Source organism: Sporobolomyces salmoneus, assembly GCF_050403485.1.
Source record: "Sporobolomyces salmoneus JCM6883 DNA, S_salmoneus_JCM6883_v1_ctg42, whole genome shotgun sequence".
Lineage (NCBI taxonomy): Eukaryota > Fungi > Basidiomycota > Microbotryomycetes > Sporidiobolales > Sporidiobolaceae > Sporobolomyces > Sporobolomyces salmoneus.
Window position 1 is genome coordinate 107,761 of NW_027481121.1, and position 13,303 is coordinate 121,063.

At 51.2% G+C, this 13,303-nt stretch overlaps 4 protein-coding genes across 4 annotated transcripts; 1 reads left to right on the forward strand and 3 right to left on the reverse strand.

Moving 5' to 3' along the window:
• Nucleotides 1–326: 326 nt before the first annotated feature.
• Nucleotides 327–3,644, reverse strand: JCM6883_001135 (uncharacterized protein; the record flags this gene model as incomplete). Its single annotated transcript, XM_076633672.1, has 6 exons — nt 327–1,044; nt 1,102–2,460; nt 2,527–2,659; nt 2,736–2,925; nt 3,055–3,160; nt 3,247–3,644. 6 exons carry the CDS (start codon nt 3,642–3,644, stop codon nt 327–329), a joined length of 2,904 nt encoding a protein of 967 aa, XP_076486366.1.
• Nucleotides 3,645–4,102: 458 nt separating this feature from the next.
• Nucleotides 4,103–9,190, reverse strand: JCM6883_001136 (uncharacterized protein; the record flags this gene model as incomplete). The annotated part of the gene is made up of 13 exons (XM_076633673.1): nt 4,103–4,356; nt 4,427–4,556; nt 4,634–4,715; nt 4,782–5,026; nt 5,095–5,337; nt 5,401–5,684; nt 5,750–5,847; nt 5,916–6,052; nt 6,123–6,273; nt 6,341–6,803; nt 7,410–8,075; nt 8,138–8,218; nt 8,275–9,190. The coding sequence occupies 13 exons, from the start codon at nt 9,188–9,190 to the stop codon at nt 4,103–4,105; spliced, it is 3,750 nt and encodes a 1,249-aa protein (XP_076486367.1).
• Nucleotides 9,191–9,651: 461 nt separating this feature from the next.
• On the reverse strand, nt 9,652–10,916 carry JCM6883_001137 (uncharacterized protein; the record flags this gene model as incomplete). The annotated part of the gene is made up of 2 exons (XM_076633674.1): nt 9,652–10,472; nt 10,535–10,916. 2 exons carry the CDS (start codon nt 10,914–10,916, stop codon nt 9,652–9,654), a joined length of 1,203 nt encoding a protein of 400 aa, XP_076486368.1.
• A 454-nt stretch (nt 10,917–11,370) lies between these two features.
• On the forward strand, nt 11,371–13,076 carry JCM6883_001138 (uncharacterized protein; the record flags this gene model as incomplete). The annotated part of the gene is made up of 8 exons (XM_076633675.1): nt 11,371–11,417; nt 11,483–11,564; nt 11,639–11,698; nt 11,764–12,040; nt 12,105–12,262; nt 12,320–12,499; nt 12,569–12,934; nt 12,999–13,076. The coding sequence occupies 8 exons, from the start codon at nt 11,371–11,373 to the stop codon at nt 13,074–13,076; spliced, it is 1,248 nt and encodes a 415-aa protein (XP_076486369.1).
• Nucleotides 13,077–13,303: the final 227 nt, after the last annotated feature.

A 13,303-nucleotide genomic window follows, 5' to 3' on the forward strand; every position in this document is an offset into this window, starting at 1 on the left:
GAAAAACAGAACGAAAGACGGAAAAACGAAAGACATGATTCTGAATCAATGGGAGAATTAGAAGGATACAGTTTAGAATAAAGAATCGAGAGAGAGACGAGTCAGAGGAGGTATTTTGCAAGTGGTGGTGATGGTGAGTCTAATAGTTTTGAGTGGGTAAAAGCGTGAGCGTGGAAAAGTGTCTGTCCGTTCGTGAGGAGAGAATTAAGCGAATAAGAAGTGTCCATTGACTAAGTGAGGGAGGTGCTGGGTTCCGGAAGAGTATTGACAGTCGTTGAAGAGGCTTAGGCTTAGGTGAGGTGTAATAAGGTAGTGAGTGAGAGAGATTAGTAGTCGAGCCACGAGTTCTTTTTCGATCCTCCTTTTTTGGTCGGCGTAGCAGGTTCGACGGGAGCTGGTGGGGTCGGTCGTTGTGATTGAGATTGTATCGAAGGAGGTCTCAACGAGGCGAGAGTTCCCGATCTCCTCCATTCCGTAACTTTCGCAAGTCCACCACCAGTGCTATCGCTTCGATCGTTCATTCCCGGTCGACCTCCCCTCGGAGGAGAAGGAACGACGTCTGGGTTCGCATCGTCGAATGAAGTCTCGAGGAGTGTCGTCAAGGAGTGTCGACGGATATTGTGAGGAGGGGAAGCGAGTGAGATTTGGGAGAGTCTTTTCGAGGTCGAAGCGAACGATTGAGCGGATTGTCGACGATCAGATCGATCTCGAGCGACGTAGGATTCACGTCGACGAGGGGATTCGAGTTCTTGAGGCGGCGCCGGAGTCGGTTCGACGAGCAGGTCTCCTGAAGAACTGTTTCGTTTCAAACTCAATAATCCGCTCAAACTCGCAATGGATTTCGGTCGACCTCCTCCTCCTCCTCCTAATTGTCCGAACTCATCGGTACCAGAACGAGGACTCGCGAGGATGTTGTTACTGCTGAGACTTCGACGACGTTCGTGATCTTTTCGACGTTGAGTAGCCGCTTCGGCTTGTTGTTTTTGAAGGAATTCGGCTTTCGCAGCTTCAGTCGCAACGGTCTCGGCAGCAGTCATTTGTAAGCTATCACGAGCATGAGGTCAGTGATAGTCGAGGTCAGACGAAAGAGAGCAGACGTACAGAGAGAGACGTTTACGATGTTTCGCGTCGAGATCGTCAAATTCCATAATCTTCGGTCCTTCCTTGACGACTTTCTTCGGTGAAGCGAGACTATTGAGTGATTTCCTTCGATCTCCAACGACCATTCGATCATCCGAAGCGGTTCTCTGTCTCTCTTTCTCGTTGTACGGGTTGAATTTCGAAGGTTCAGTGAAATCGAGGAGGGTCGCTCTTCGTCCTGCTTTGTCGAGAGTTCCAGGTTGAGAATCACTCTTCGGGAGAGAAGGCCTCGAGGGGGATTCGAGGAGGACCGAAGGGATTTGTTGAACGAGGGACAGAGCTCGGGATTGAGAACGAGGGAGTGCGGCGGGCTCGGGGAGAGAAACGGTCGATGGGAGTTCGTACATCGTTGCTCGACGGGAGGTGTCCATGATTGGGGAAGAGTGAGATCGTACGCCTCCGTTTTGCGAGAAGACAGAAGTAGGTCGTCGAGGAGAAAGGGCGAGAGGAGTATCGTCGTCATCATCGTCTCCCTCGTCTCGGAATCGGGGAGAAGACTTGGGAATCGAGGAAGGAGGAGAGACGAGAGCGAGAGAAGAACGAGATCGGGCGTTGAGGGATTCCGATTTGAACGAAGACATTGCGACTTGACGAGTCGAGAGGTAATCGTCCCATCCTTCCTTCCTCGTGGCCGTGACAGGTGCCGAAGTAGCTTGAAAAGTCGATAGAGCAGGTCGAGTCGTCGTCCCAAGTGATTTGGCTGGAGGAGAATCTCCGAATTCGACTTCGAGACGAGGGAGGAAATCTACCGAAGTCGCATTCGGAGAATCCGTGAAACTCGATTTCTTGTCGTTCGACGACGACGACGTTGACGCCGAAGAGCTCTCCCCCTTTGACATTTTCCTACTCTTTCCCCCTCCGAACTCGAACCATTTCTTTCGTTTCTTCTCTCCTCCTCCTCCTCTCGCATCGAACGCCGCACTCTCCGAAACGACTCTCCTTCCTCTCCCGTTCCCATACTTGTCCTCCCAATCTCCCATCTGAGCTTCAGTGTCCTTGCGAGCTCGTTCGTCGTGTTTCTTCGTTCGAACGGCTCGTTCTCGTTCATTTTCTTCATTCGCTTGTTGTTTCCTCCCCATGAGGACGTAGAATCGATGTTGGAACGCCATCATACAGAGACAGAGAGCGAGGATGACTCCTAATTCGATAGTGATGGATGAGTCGAGGTACTGTGTGTGGAACGCGGGAAGGTTGGAGAGTTGAGTTTTGAACTTGAAGATGATCAACGAGGGGGAGCGAGCGGGAACGGGGAGACTCACGTAATGCCCTTCAAGCTTTGGATAGAGATTCGTGAATCCGAGACTGTAGACGTAGAACTCCCTGTGAGAGAATGAACTGGTCAGCGGAATCTCCTAGCCGAAGAAGAGAGGAAAAGGGGAAACTCACTTTAAACCGGCAGTCGTAAAACAATCGATCCCTACTACAACCGCTATAGAACCCAAAATCGAGGTAGATACGAGGACTGTAGGGAGAGCGAGTCTCGGAATCGAAGAGAGGACGAAGAACGACGCGCAAAGTCCTGCGAACACGAACGTTTCCCTCTTTTAGCGTGTCCCGTTCCCTGATTCCACGAGAAGAGCAGAGTAATCACGTACCGAGAAGAAGAATGTAACGAAGTCCAACTGGTCTGATAAGCGAGTCGGATCGAGTGCAGAGGATAGTCGAACCGAGGAGGAAGCCGGCGAGGGAGGATTGAAGCAGTTGCCCAGCCCTATGGAATAGGTAACTGAACCCTCCAACGACTATACCGGCTACTAGTGCTGCGAGTAAGAGAACTCCTCGGATCTGTAGAGGGGGAAAGAGAGTGGTACGATGAGTGTGAATTCAATTCCAACTCGGAGATCGAATGCGAACGCCGAGAGTTTCTCCCGAACCCCTGTCACTTGAAAATTGTTGAATGAAACTACTACTTACGACTGATTTAGGTGGAGCAGTCTCTCGATCGACTAGAGCAAAGCGAACGATCAAGAGTCCAACTACGAGTGAGCCTGCGTAACAACCAGATACGAACGTCGAAGATCTGTAAGACGAAGCAATGAGCTTCGGAGTTCCCAGTCGGAAGCTCCACATTCAATCGTGAAATCGGAGTGAGAAAACTCCTCTCACCTCTTGTGAAGAGTTCCCACGCTACCGATCGCGAGTCCAGATACGACCAATAACCCGCCAAGGATCCCAAAAGTAGCGTCGATTCGAGTATCGAGTTCTGGAGGTCCTTCAGATCGAGCTGAGGAGGAAGTTTCGAGAGGTGAGCTCGAAGTAGAGTTGGTTGGTAGAGCTGTCTGTAGGACTGAAGCGATCGATTGGAGTCCTCCTAAAGCTCGAGTCGTATTCGAATTGAGAGTTGCAGTAGGTCGTACAGAAGTTGAGATCCTTCGACTGATGCTGTTGGACTGATTCGCAATCGAAGAAGAAGAAGTAGAGGAAGGTTGTTGTTCTTGTTGACCTTGAACTGTCGAGACTACGCTCAAGACGAGTAGAAAGAGAGACGAAAGTCGTCGAGCCATCGGAAAGGGAAGGAGAAGCGGAGAAATGGGAAGAAACGAGAGTCGCTGCGATTCCAACAAACAATGATCGGGGCTCTTCTTCACTCAACACGAGAGCTCGAGGAAGCTTAATGCATGCTAATCGTCAATCTATCGCCGTGTCTCTCGGTCGGTCGGTCGTCAAAAGATGAGTGAAACTGGAAATACAAGCAAACAAGCGAGAAAACGAAAAAAGAACGGTGGTCCGGGCTCGAAGAAGTAGGCAACACAACGATTAGAGAACTAACAACAATCGGAGAGAGAGAGGAAGGAAGTGAGAAAGAGTAAAGGGACAAACAAGGAACGAAACTCAAAGGGAAGAATGCGAAGAGTGGAGGGAAAAAGGGAAGAATCGACTGAGAACGAAGGATGCAATAGGAGAGAGAGAGAGAGAGACGGAACGAGAGTACAGCTACAAATGTATATAAGGAGAGATGGAATCACGAACGAGTTAAAGGACGAAGTCGATTGATCCTCGACGACGACGACGAGGGAATCTCCCTTCGTCCTCCTTCTGCTTCCCCTGATGGACCGACTTGCCAGATCCTGATCGATCTATCGTCTGAACAACTCGCCCACATCGCTCGAGAAGGATCAGGGTTCCAAGCGACGGCGTTGACCGTCGTGACGTCGTGTCCCGTCAGGTTGTAGAGCAGTCGACCCGTGTCGCGGTGGTAAACGACAATCTTGCCATCTAACAGAGAGATACTGCAAGCACTTCACGCCTCTGTTCGCACGAGCGAGTGCAAAGAGAGGAAGCTCACCTGCGCTACCACTTAGAACAAAGTTTTCAGTCGCACCTCCGAAACAACTCCTCAAGACGAATTGTCCTTGATCGTGACCTTCAAATTTGCGAACGATCGATCCAGATTCGAGCTCGAGGTAGAGAATCTCCTACGAGTGAGCGACGCTCGAGAGTTGAATGAGCTTCTAGTTGGAGGAACAAGAGAGAGAGAGAGAGAGGAACTCACTTTAGGCGCATGACTGACGATGGCGTACTTTGAATCCTTCGAGATTTCGACTGATGTAAGCTCCGATGGTTGAACAACATCACTACGCACAAAGAAGAGGACAAGTCAATCTCGAGAGATCTTCGCGAGGAGATGAGAGAGAACTCACTAGAGTAACTCTCTCTTGACGAGATCATACACCGAGATCCTCTTCTCATGTCTCGCTCCCAGAGGTGCCGTAAGGTTGATCGAAGGTGTCGCACTCCTCGAGCTCTGTCTCGACGGGATCGTGTGAGGTTCGGTCGTGTCTGCTCTTCCGACACAAACTAGTTTCGACCCATCGGGAGTAACGGCGAGGTCGAGGACTCGAGTTGGAGAAGCTGGGAGTGTCGAGGTGATGTTACCGCTCAGATCCTGAATCGACAGCGATTCTCGTCAGCTCCTGAAGAAGGACGAACCGAAGAGAGGGAGAGGGTACTCACCCAGAAGTAGACTTTGAGATCCATTCCTCCCGAAACGAACTCGAGACCATTCGGTAACCAAGCGAGAGCACCAATCGGATAATCGTGTTTCGAAAGTGTCGCGATCGCTTCGAGGGATTGCATACTCCACATTTTGATGACGGATTCGGACGCTGTGAGCAAGATCGAATCGTCTGGAGACCATGCTAGACACGAGACGGGATCCGAATGAGGCCCAAACACTTTGTGTACCGCAAAGTTGTCCTACTCCATTGAAACATTCGTCAAAATTCAGCTTTCTCCCTTGAACGGACGAGATGGACTCACCTTGACGCTCCAAATGATGACCAACTTGTCTTTACCAGCCGTCGCGAGGAATTCACCGTTATGACTCCATGCCAACCGCCAAACTTCATCCATGTGTTCTCGAAGGACGTGAGAGGTATGAGACGGGAAAGTTTCGGTCGCTCGAGCTTCGGCGTCGACGAGGAGGGAAAAGGGTTCGGAAGTAGAGGAAGGGAATGCGTGATGTCGTTGTTGATGAGCTTGTGCTTGAGAAAGCAGTGTTCCCAGTCGACGTTGAGGGAGCATGACAGTTGGTGAGATGAAGCCTAAGCCATGCAGGCTTATTCAGTCAATAGTAATGACGCAGGAGAAGGAGGGAGAGAGAACATACTCTGTAAATGAACGAGCAATCTCCGTCGCGATTCTCCATTCACTCCGTCCCACACGGCTCGTCTCCGCAGTTCTGTCGCTTCAGAGCACATCACGAGACTACACAGCGATCGATTGCATATGCGTGAGTTATAGTAGGCTTGTTGGAATGTCAGAGAGAGACTCACCTCGAGAGGAAATGTAGTCGATCTGAATCGAAATTAAGTCCCGAAAGGTCGTTCCGCAAGATCGTTAACGCTCGTTTCGTATCTTGCGTTTCCATTGCCTCAAGGAACTTTTGCTGCCGAATCGCGAAGAGGATAGGCTGAATGATACGAAGCGAGAATGAATTAGCGACCTTGTCACGACGAGAGAGAATCGAAGACGGCACGAACTGTCGAGTTTTCTGCTCTTTCGAGCGGTAATCTGGCAAGCATATCTTCCGCCTCACTCCAACGACCTTCAAGGATACACTGCCGAAAAGAAGCGACGACGGGATCTTCTAGAATGAATCCAGATTCAGCTTGCAAACTTGCTGCCGTATCTCTGGTTTCTCCTCCGATCTTACCATCAGCTCTTTCTCTCGGTCACGAAGATGATAGTCTTGACTCACCTGTATCCCATATCTTGAAAAGCCTGAAGTGCGAGTCTAACGAATTCCCTTCGATCGAAATTACTTCCCTCCCACAACGGTACGAATCCTTCCCCTCCTCTGTACTGCATCGAATCCAACACTTTTCCATTCTCCGAGATCTCCATCTCTTCAGTAGCTCCCGCGCCTCCAATCCCATTCCCATTCATCGCGAATCCGTTCGAGTGTCCATTCGATTCCATTTCAGAGGTCGAGTGTCCGTTCGAAGGAGATGGAGCACCCAAGAGCGGTACTCCCGAAGAAACCATTTCTTTCTCGATCGAGTCTGCGGACGCAGTCGAAGAAGTCGAAGCGATAGTCGAAGAAGGATGAGAAGCGAGTTCGGGATCGGTTCGAGCGAGAGGAGGAAGAGGGGAAATCTCAGGAAGTTCGGATGAATGCGTTCTCGGTTTCTTACGCAAGGGAGTCTGAGAACCTTCCGCCGCTAGAGGGGAATCGGTAGCTCGTCTTCGGTACCTCGAAGCGGGGGGGAGAGGGAGAGGAGAGGAACGAGGAGGAATGGCGTAGGGTCTTTCTCTATCGAGTAGGAGCGGGATGAAGGGTATGGGTTGACGAGTGGAGAGTCTTAGCGATTGATGATGCTAAAGGTGGGTTCACGAGATGTCGAGGAGGAGTCAGGAGATCAAGGAATTTGGGGAGTTTGGGGAGAGGTGGAGCTGATAGGGTCCGAAATGAGGTTGGCGCAGCTTGACGGGCAGCGAGATGGAGTCGGGGGTTCGGGAAGATAGTGCGAGTGAGAGAAGCGGAAGGAAGCGAGCGTCGGAAAGCGAGAGACAGAATCGCAGGAATCGCTGAGCTGTCTCTCCATTGTCCGTGTCTCACTCTAGTTTCGAAGCGCTCCCTGTCTCGCTCATTCAAGCTCACTCTCAGTGAGACAAACGAGCGAAGAGCGCGACCGAAAGGTTGACCCGAGAAAAACCATAATTTTGGCGATTCTTGCGAAATTCCTTGATGGTACAACAATGGGACTACTCAAGAGCGAGAGAGATATGGTATACGATAAGCGTTAGATCCTATTGAGATTGTTCACCCCCGAAAGAAGCCGACAAGAACCCATTGATCGCACTCCCAACGTTCGTAACATCTAGGAGAAAAGTATCATGACCCCAAGGTTGATTCAATTCGTAATAAACGACGTTCGGGTTCCCATTCGCCTTGAGACATTCCGCGAGTTCACGTTGTTGTTCAATAGGGAAGAGAGTGTCGCTTTGGACTCCGACGACGAGAGTTGGGTGTCGACGAAGTCGAGAGAGACCGCTCGTGAGGGAGGGTAGGTAGGCGTGAGAGGAAGGTAGGGAAGAGATGAACGCTTTCGCGGCTTTCGTTTTCGCAGCGCTAGCGGGAGAAGGTCGAGGAGGAGGAGGAACGGGACAGAGAGCGTCGGAAGGAGCTTTTCCGGCATCTCGAGCGATTTTGCGAGCTTCGAGATCGTCGAGTGCGTCTTGACTCATGTCGAAGAGGTCCATCGCTTTCGAGACGTAGATGAGAGAGTTTGCGTCGTATTTGAGACAGAATTGCTCCCCTTGATGATCGAGGTAGGTTTCGATGAGGAAATCGGGACAGAGGACGGGAGGGGAAGGAAGGTGCGAAGAAGAGACGTCCGCAGTGATCGAAGGGGTACTGGCGAGATCTCTTCTCCGTCGACCGAATCTTTGTTCCCATTCTGGTCCGGAGCGATAAGTGATTGTCGCGATTTCTGGCAAGATTTGAAAAGGTGAGTTTCGGTTCAATCTCGCGCGGATACAGATAGAGACTCACGACGAGCCAACTTCATTCCGGTGTGAGGCGGTAAATCATCGTAGTAGAACCCTCGTTTCCAGTTTGGATCCGCCATCAAAACTGTTTGAGAGAAAAGTCAGCCGGAGCCCGAGGAAAGAAAGAGAGTAGAGACTCACCACTTCGTTGAGCATGACGCATCGCGATACTCGCCGGACTACTCCTCGAAGTTCCACTAATACTAACGATTTTCCCAACTCGTTCCGGTTCCAAATGAGCCGCTGCGATACTCTGCATCCCACCCATACTACTCCCGACACTCGCGGCCAACTTGTCGATCCCCAAACTCGTCAACAACTCGAATTGAGCCCGAACCATGTCGAAGATTGAAACGATTGGGAATCGAGTCGCGTAAGGTTGTCCATCTGATGGGTCGAGAGAAGAAGGTCCAGTTGATCCGTAACATCCTCCTAAGACGTTCGTGCAGATGACGAAGAATCGATCCGTATCGAGGGCTTTCCCAGGTCCGATGAATTTTTCCCACCAACCTTCTGCTGGGTTTTCGAGAGTCGAATGAGCGTGGGAAGAAGCTGAAAGTCCAGTATGGAGGAGAACGGCGTTTGATCTATCGGCGTTAAGGGTTCCCCAGGTTTCGTAAGCGAGAGAGAAGGAAGGAAGGTGTCCACCGTAATCGAGAGGAAAAGGATGAGGATGATGGTAAGTTTGATATCCCGAAACTACGTTTGCGTATGCCGGTTCGGGTCCTTCTGGATCGTCTGCTGCTGCTGTCGATGATTCAGTCGTCGAGGCGGGACCGAGAGTGTTGTAAGAAGCTCGGGAAGAGTTTGTTGAGAGAGGAAAGTCCTTGTTTCGTTGTTCCAACAGTCGAGCTGTCCTGATTTCGTTCTGGTCTATGCATGGAAAGCTCATCGCTGGATTCGAGCCATTTGGTCGATTCGTACTCGCTGTCGAAGTTGATGCATCGGTTCGGAGATGAGGGGAAGAAGTGAAAGGTGAGAGAGGTGTAGAAGAGCTGTGGAAGGGTCTCGCTTGCGTCACTAGTCGAGCTGATGTTCTAGCTATCCGTGCCGACATCTTCTGGGAATAAGGACGAGTTGGGGAAGAGGGAGAAGGAAAGGTAACTCAAGTCACGCCATCAGCTCGAAAAATCGATTATCTCATCAGAATGACTTGGCTGAGGAGGCGAATGGAATGAGATGTTCTCCGGACAAACCCCCTCGAGATGGGCGAGAATTGCATATGATAAAAGGATGTGGAAAATCTGAAAACAGGAGATCTCGAGCGACAATGCTCAGAGGTCGAGGGAGTGTGCTACTGGGTAAGAAAGCAACAGCGAGAATGCAGTGAGGTGGATCAGGGGAAGGGACGAGGAGACGAGACAGGAGGGAGAGAATAAAGGTTGAGCCCGTTTTGCAAGGAGAAAGAGGCAGGCATTGATATCGGATGCGAGAGATAGTGGTCCGACGGGGTATATACAGATGAGAGGTTCCTTCCAACACCAACAAGAGAGAAAGAGACGTACAACAATTGAAAGTTCAACCGATAGCAGACGTGACTTTTCTCGACACTTTCTTCCCCACCTTGTGCGCTCCAAACCTCATATCGAGTTTGAACCCGTCCCAACTTCGTTTCATCCCATGTACTCCCGCATCCAGAACGTTCCCTTCCTGTCGATCTCCTCGTTGTTTCTCACTCCGTGCGAATTTGTTGTAACCCGATTCATTTGGATTCGCTGTGCCTCCGAGGGAGAGACGAGCAGTAGAAGAAGTGAGGGATTGCGCATCTGCAGAGCCGAGGGAAGGAAGCTGTGCGATCGAAGCTGAGTTACGGAGAGGAGGTTGATTCGCAGAGAGTTGCATCGAGGGAGGAACGGGATTAAATGCTGCTGGAGGTTGGAACGAGGAAGTCGAGAATTGTTGGCCTCCTGCGGGTCTCAGTCGAGATGCTGATGGCCGCAGTGAAGACCCGGAACCCCCTCGGTCGAGGGATGATCGATCGTATTCGTGACTCGATCTTTTCGAGGGACTCGGTGCTCGAGGTACTGTCAGCGCTCCTCCTCCATCGAGAGACGATCTGCCGTTCTGTGTTGATAGGTATCCCGGGATCGCTGAACGTGTCGGAGGGTAGAGAGACGAAGAATGGTGGTGGTGATGATTCTGCGAAGTCGAAGTCGTTCGATGTGTCGATTGATAGGTATAGGGGGACGATTGGAACCCGCTGCCTTGCGAAGAGGATGACGAAGAAGATGCCGAAGATGCAGAATCGTCGTCGTTCGGGATCCCTTCGACCTCTCTCCGATTCCGTCGAGCTGTTCTCGCCTGAACGTGTACCGGTGTTGCCGTTCTGAATTGGACGTCTGTGGTTCCTATCTCGAATCAACTAAATACTCGATAGAGAGTAGACTGAAGAGGAGCTCACACTCGCTGTCGTGGTGAACTCCCTCCGAGTCGACTACGAGGTTACTTTTCTGAATCTCGTCTGGTCTCGTTCTCGTTTTATGCCGTTCCCTCCTTTCCTTCTGACGTTCCTTCACTTCCTCTATCCGTTCCCTCACTCTCGCACCCGTAGAACTCCCTAATCCACTCGCTGAACCTGAAAGTAACCCGCCTCCTCTCGATCCCCCGGTCAAGACGCTCGCACTCGACGAGGCAGTCTTCTGATAGCCCGTGTGTCCTACTCCTGCGTAGGTGTACGCGGCTGAATAGGTGTGCCCTCCTGGGAGAGGCGGGAGAACGGTCCGTTCGATTCCTTCCCTTCTCAACTTGTTCCGAGGTTGGTAAGAGGGGCCATAGAGTGACATAACCTCCTCTCTGTGTCAGGAGGGCGTTCAACGATGGGTGAATTCAGGTTGTTCCGATCAAGGATTGACGGCAAGTCGATGACAGCGATGAGATTTCGGCGAGTCGGGGAAGCTGTTTGTGAGGGTGTCGACTGCTCGTGGTGGTAGCTCCGTGTACTCCTAGCTCGGTCCGGGTTTGTTTATCAAAGGTGAGTGTACGGGAGCGGGAAGAAACTGCGATTTCGCGAACTTGGAGTCTTCTCCACAACGACTTCAACCTTCTAGCTCAAATCGACTTTCGAAGGTACTCAGGCCTCGGGAATCGCAGACTGTACTGCTCGGATCAATCGGGCGTCACGAACAGCCCGTCTCTCCAACCTTTCGTTCTCAGACTTCACCGCCTCTTTCTCGCCTTTCCCTTCACAACTTTCCCTCACTTCTACGCAGGAGGTACTTCGGAAATAGCCGTTGAGGTATGCCCGAACTACCAGAAGTCGAAGCAGCGAGATCTCGTCTGGAAAGGTAAGCTTTCGATTTCCTCAGCTCTCCCCGTCTCCTCGAGCTGAGATAGTCGAAATCGATTGCAGAGCTGCTTTGGGAAAGAAGATCGTAGCGGTCGTGACGAACGAGGATCCTATCGTTTATTCAGGTTGTACCGATGCGACTTTCGTCAGTTTTCACTTTTCGTTCCGCCTCTTTTCCTTCGCGAAGCGTCAATGCTGACCAGGGAGGACATCTCGTAGGCTACAGCGGTCGATAACAAGACAGTCAAAGCAGTGAAACGTCTCGGCAAGAACTTCTACGTGCGTTCAACTAGTTTTCGCAGAAAATCGTCAAGCACTGACTCTCGATTCTGACCGCCATCTAGATGATTCTCTCATCACCTCCTCATCCAATCTTTCATTTCGGCATGTCGGGTATGGCACACGTCCGAGGCGAGCCATCTCCCGTCTATCGAGTCCCTCGTTCGAAATCAGCCGACGAAGAATGGCCGCCGAAATACATGAAATGCTGCCTCACCTTGCAAGGAGAAGATGGTACGACGAGCGAATGGGCTTTCTGTGATCCGAGAAGATTGGGGAGGATCAAATTGGTCGATTGCGAGGGGGAGGAAATGGAGAAAATCAAACCGCTGAGCGATCTAGGTGCGTCTTCTCCTCGTCCAGGCCTTTGAGTATGCGGATCTGACGACAGGAGTCTCGCGAGTAGGTGCTGATCCGTACCTCAACATGCCATCCCTCGACATTCTGAGCACGGCTCTACTGAAACGACACGCTCCGATCAAAGCGGTTCTCCTCGATCAGTCTTCACCTCTGTGCGGCATCGGGAACTACATGGTTGATGAGATTCTCTACCAGTCTGCGCTGGTGCGTCCTCACCCTCCCTTCTACAGGAGTCGATGCTGATCTCTTCTCTCGTTACAGCACCCTTCGCACCCAGCTTCCGCACTCTCAACTGAACAACTCGCTACACTACACGATCAGATTCAAGTTGTGACGAACACAGCCGTAGCAGCCGATGCCGACGCTTCTCGGTTCCCTTCGACGTGGCTTTTCTCCGCGAGGTGGAACAAGGGAAAGAAAGTTCAGAATGAATTCATCCTCGTGAGTCTGAAATCAGGGTTGTTTCTACCTCGTCGCTTTGGCTGACTGGTTCTCTTGCATTGTTTTCAGCCGGACGGATCAACTTCGACAATTTCTTTCGTGACGGTCGGAGGTCGAACTTCTGCGATCGTCGATCGAGTGCAAATACTCCCGGAAGGACTCGTTTCGACAAAAGCGAGAGGCAAACGGAAGAAGAAGCAAGACGTCGACGAGGAAGAAGCAGAGTCGGAACAAGAACCAGAAGTCCAAAAAACGCCGAAGAAGAAACGTCGAAAGCCGAAGGGAGACAGTGAGAGCACGGGAGAATGGAAGGTGCAGATGATTGAACAAGTGGTCACGACGGGCGGGGAAGTGGTCACCACGAGCGGGGTCGTCGAGGATGATGAGGTCGTCAAACGAGAAGTTGAGACGGAAACTGTTGTGGATCGAGCTGTCGTGAGTCGCTTCCTCTTGTCTCCTTGTTCTTGCACAAGCTGACGCTAGAGATCGACTCTTGTAGTTGTCGCCATACTTCAAGCGGACGAGTAGAACGAAGCGGATAGATTACAAGGAGGAGGAAGAGGAGGAGGAGGGATAACGAACTTGCGAATTGAGTGGAATACGATTTTGTTACGAGCGAATGTATGCGTAAACTGCGGTTTGGCTACGTCAGAGGGTTTTTCTTGCGATTCCGATCGTGCGCGAAACAGACTCGCATCTTGCCCGTTGCTCTCTTTTCTCTCTCTTCTCCCTTCACACTCGCAACTTTCAACGCTCTTCTTCTCTTCAACCCACCACCTTACTCAACAACTTTGTAAGCCTTAT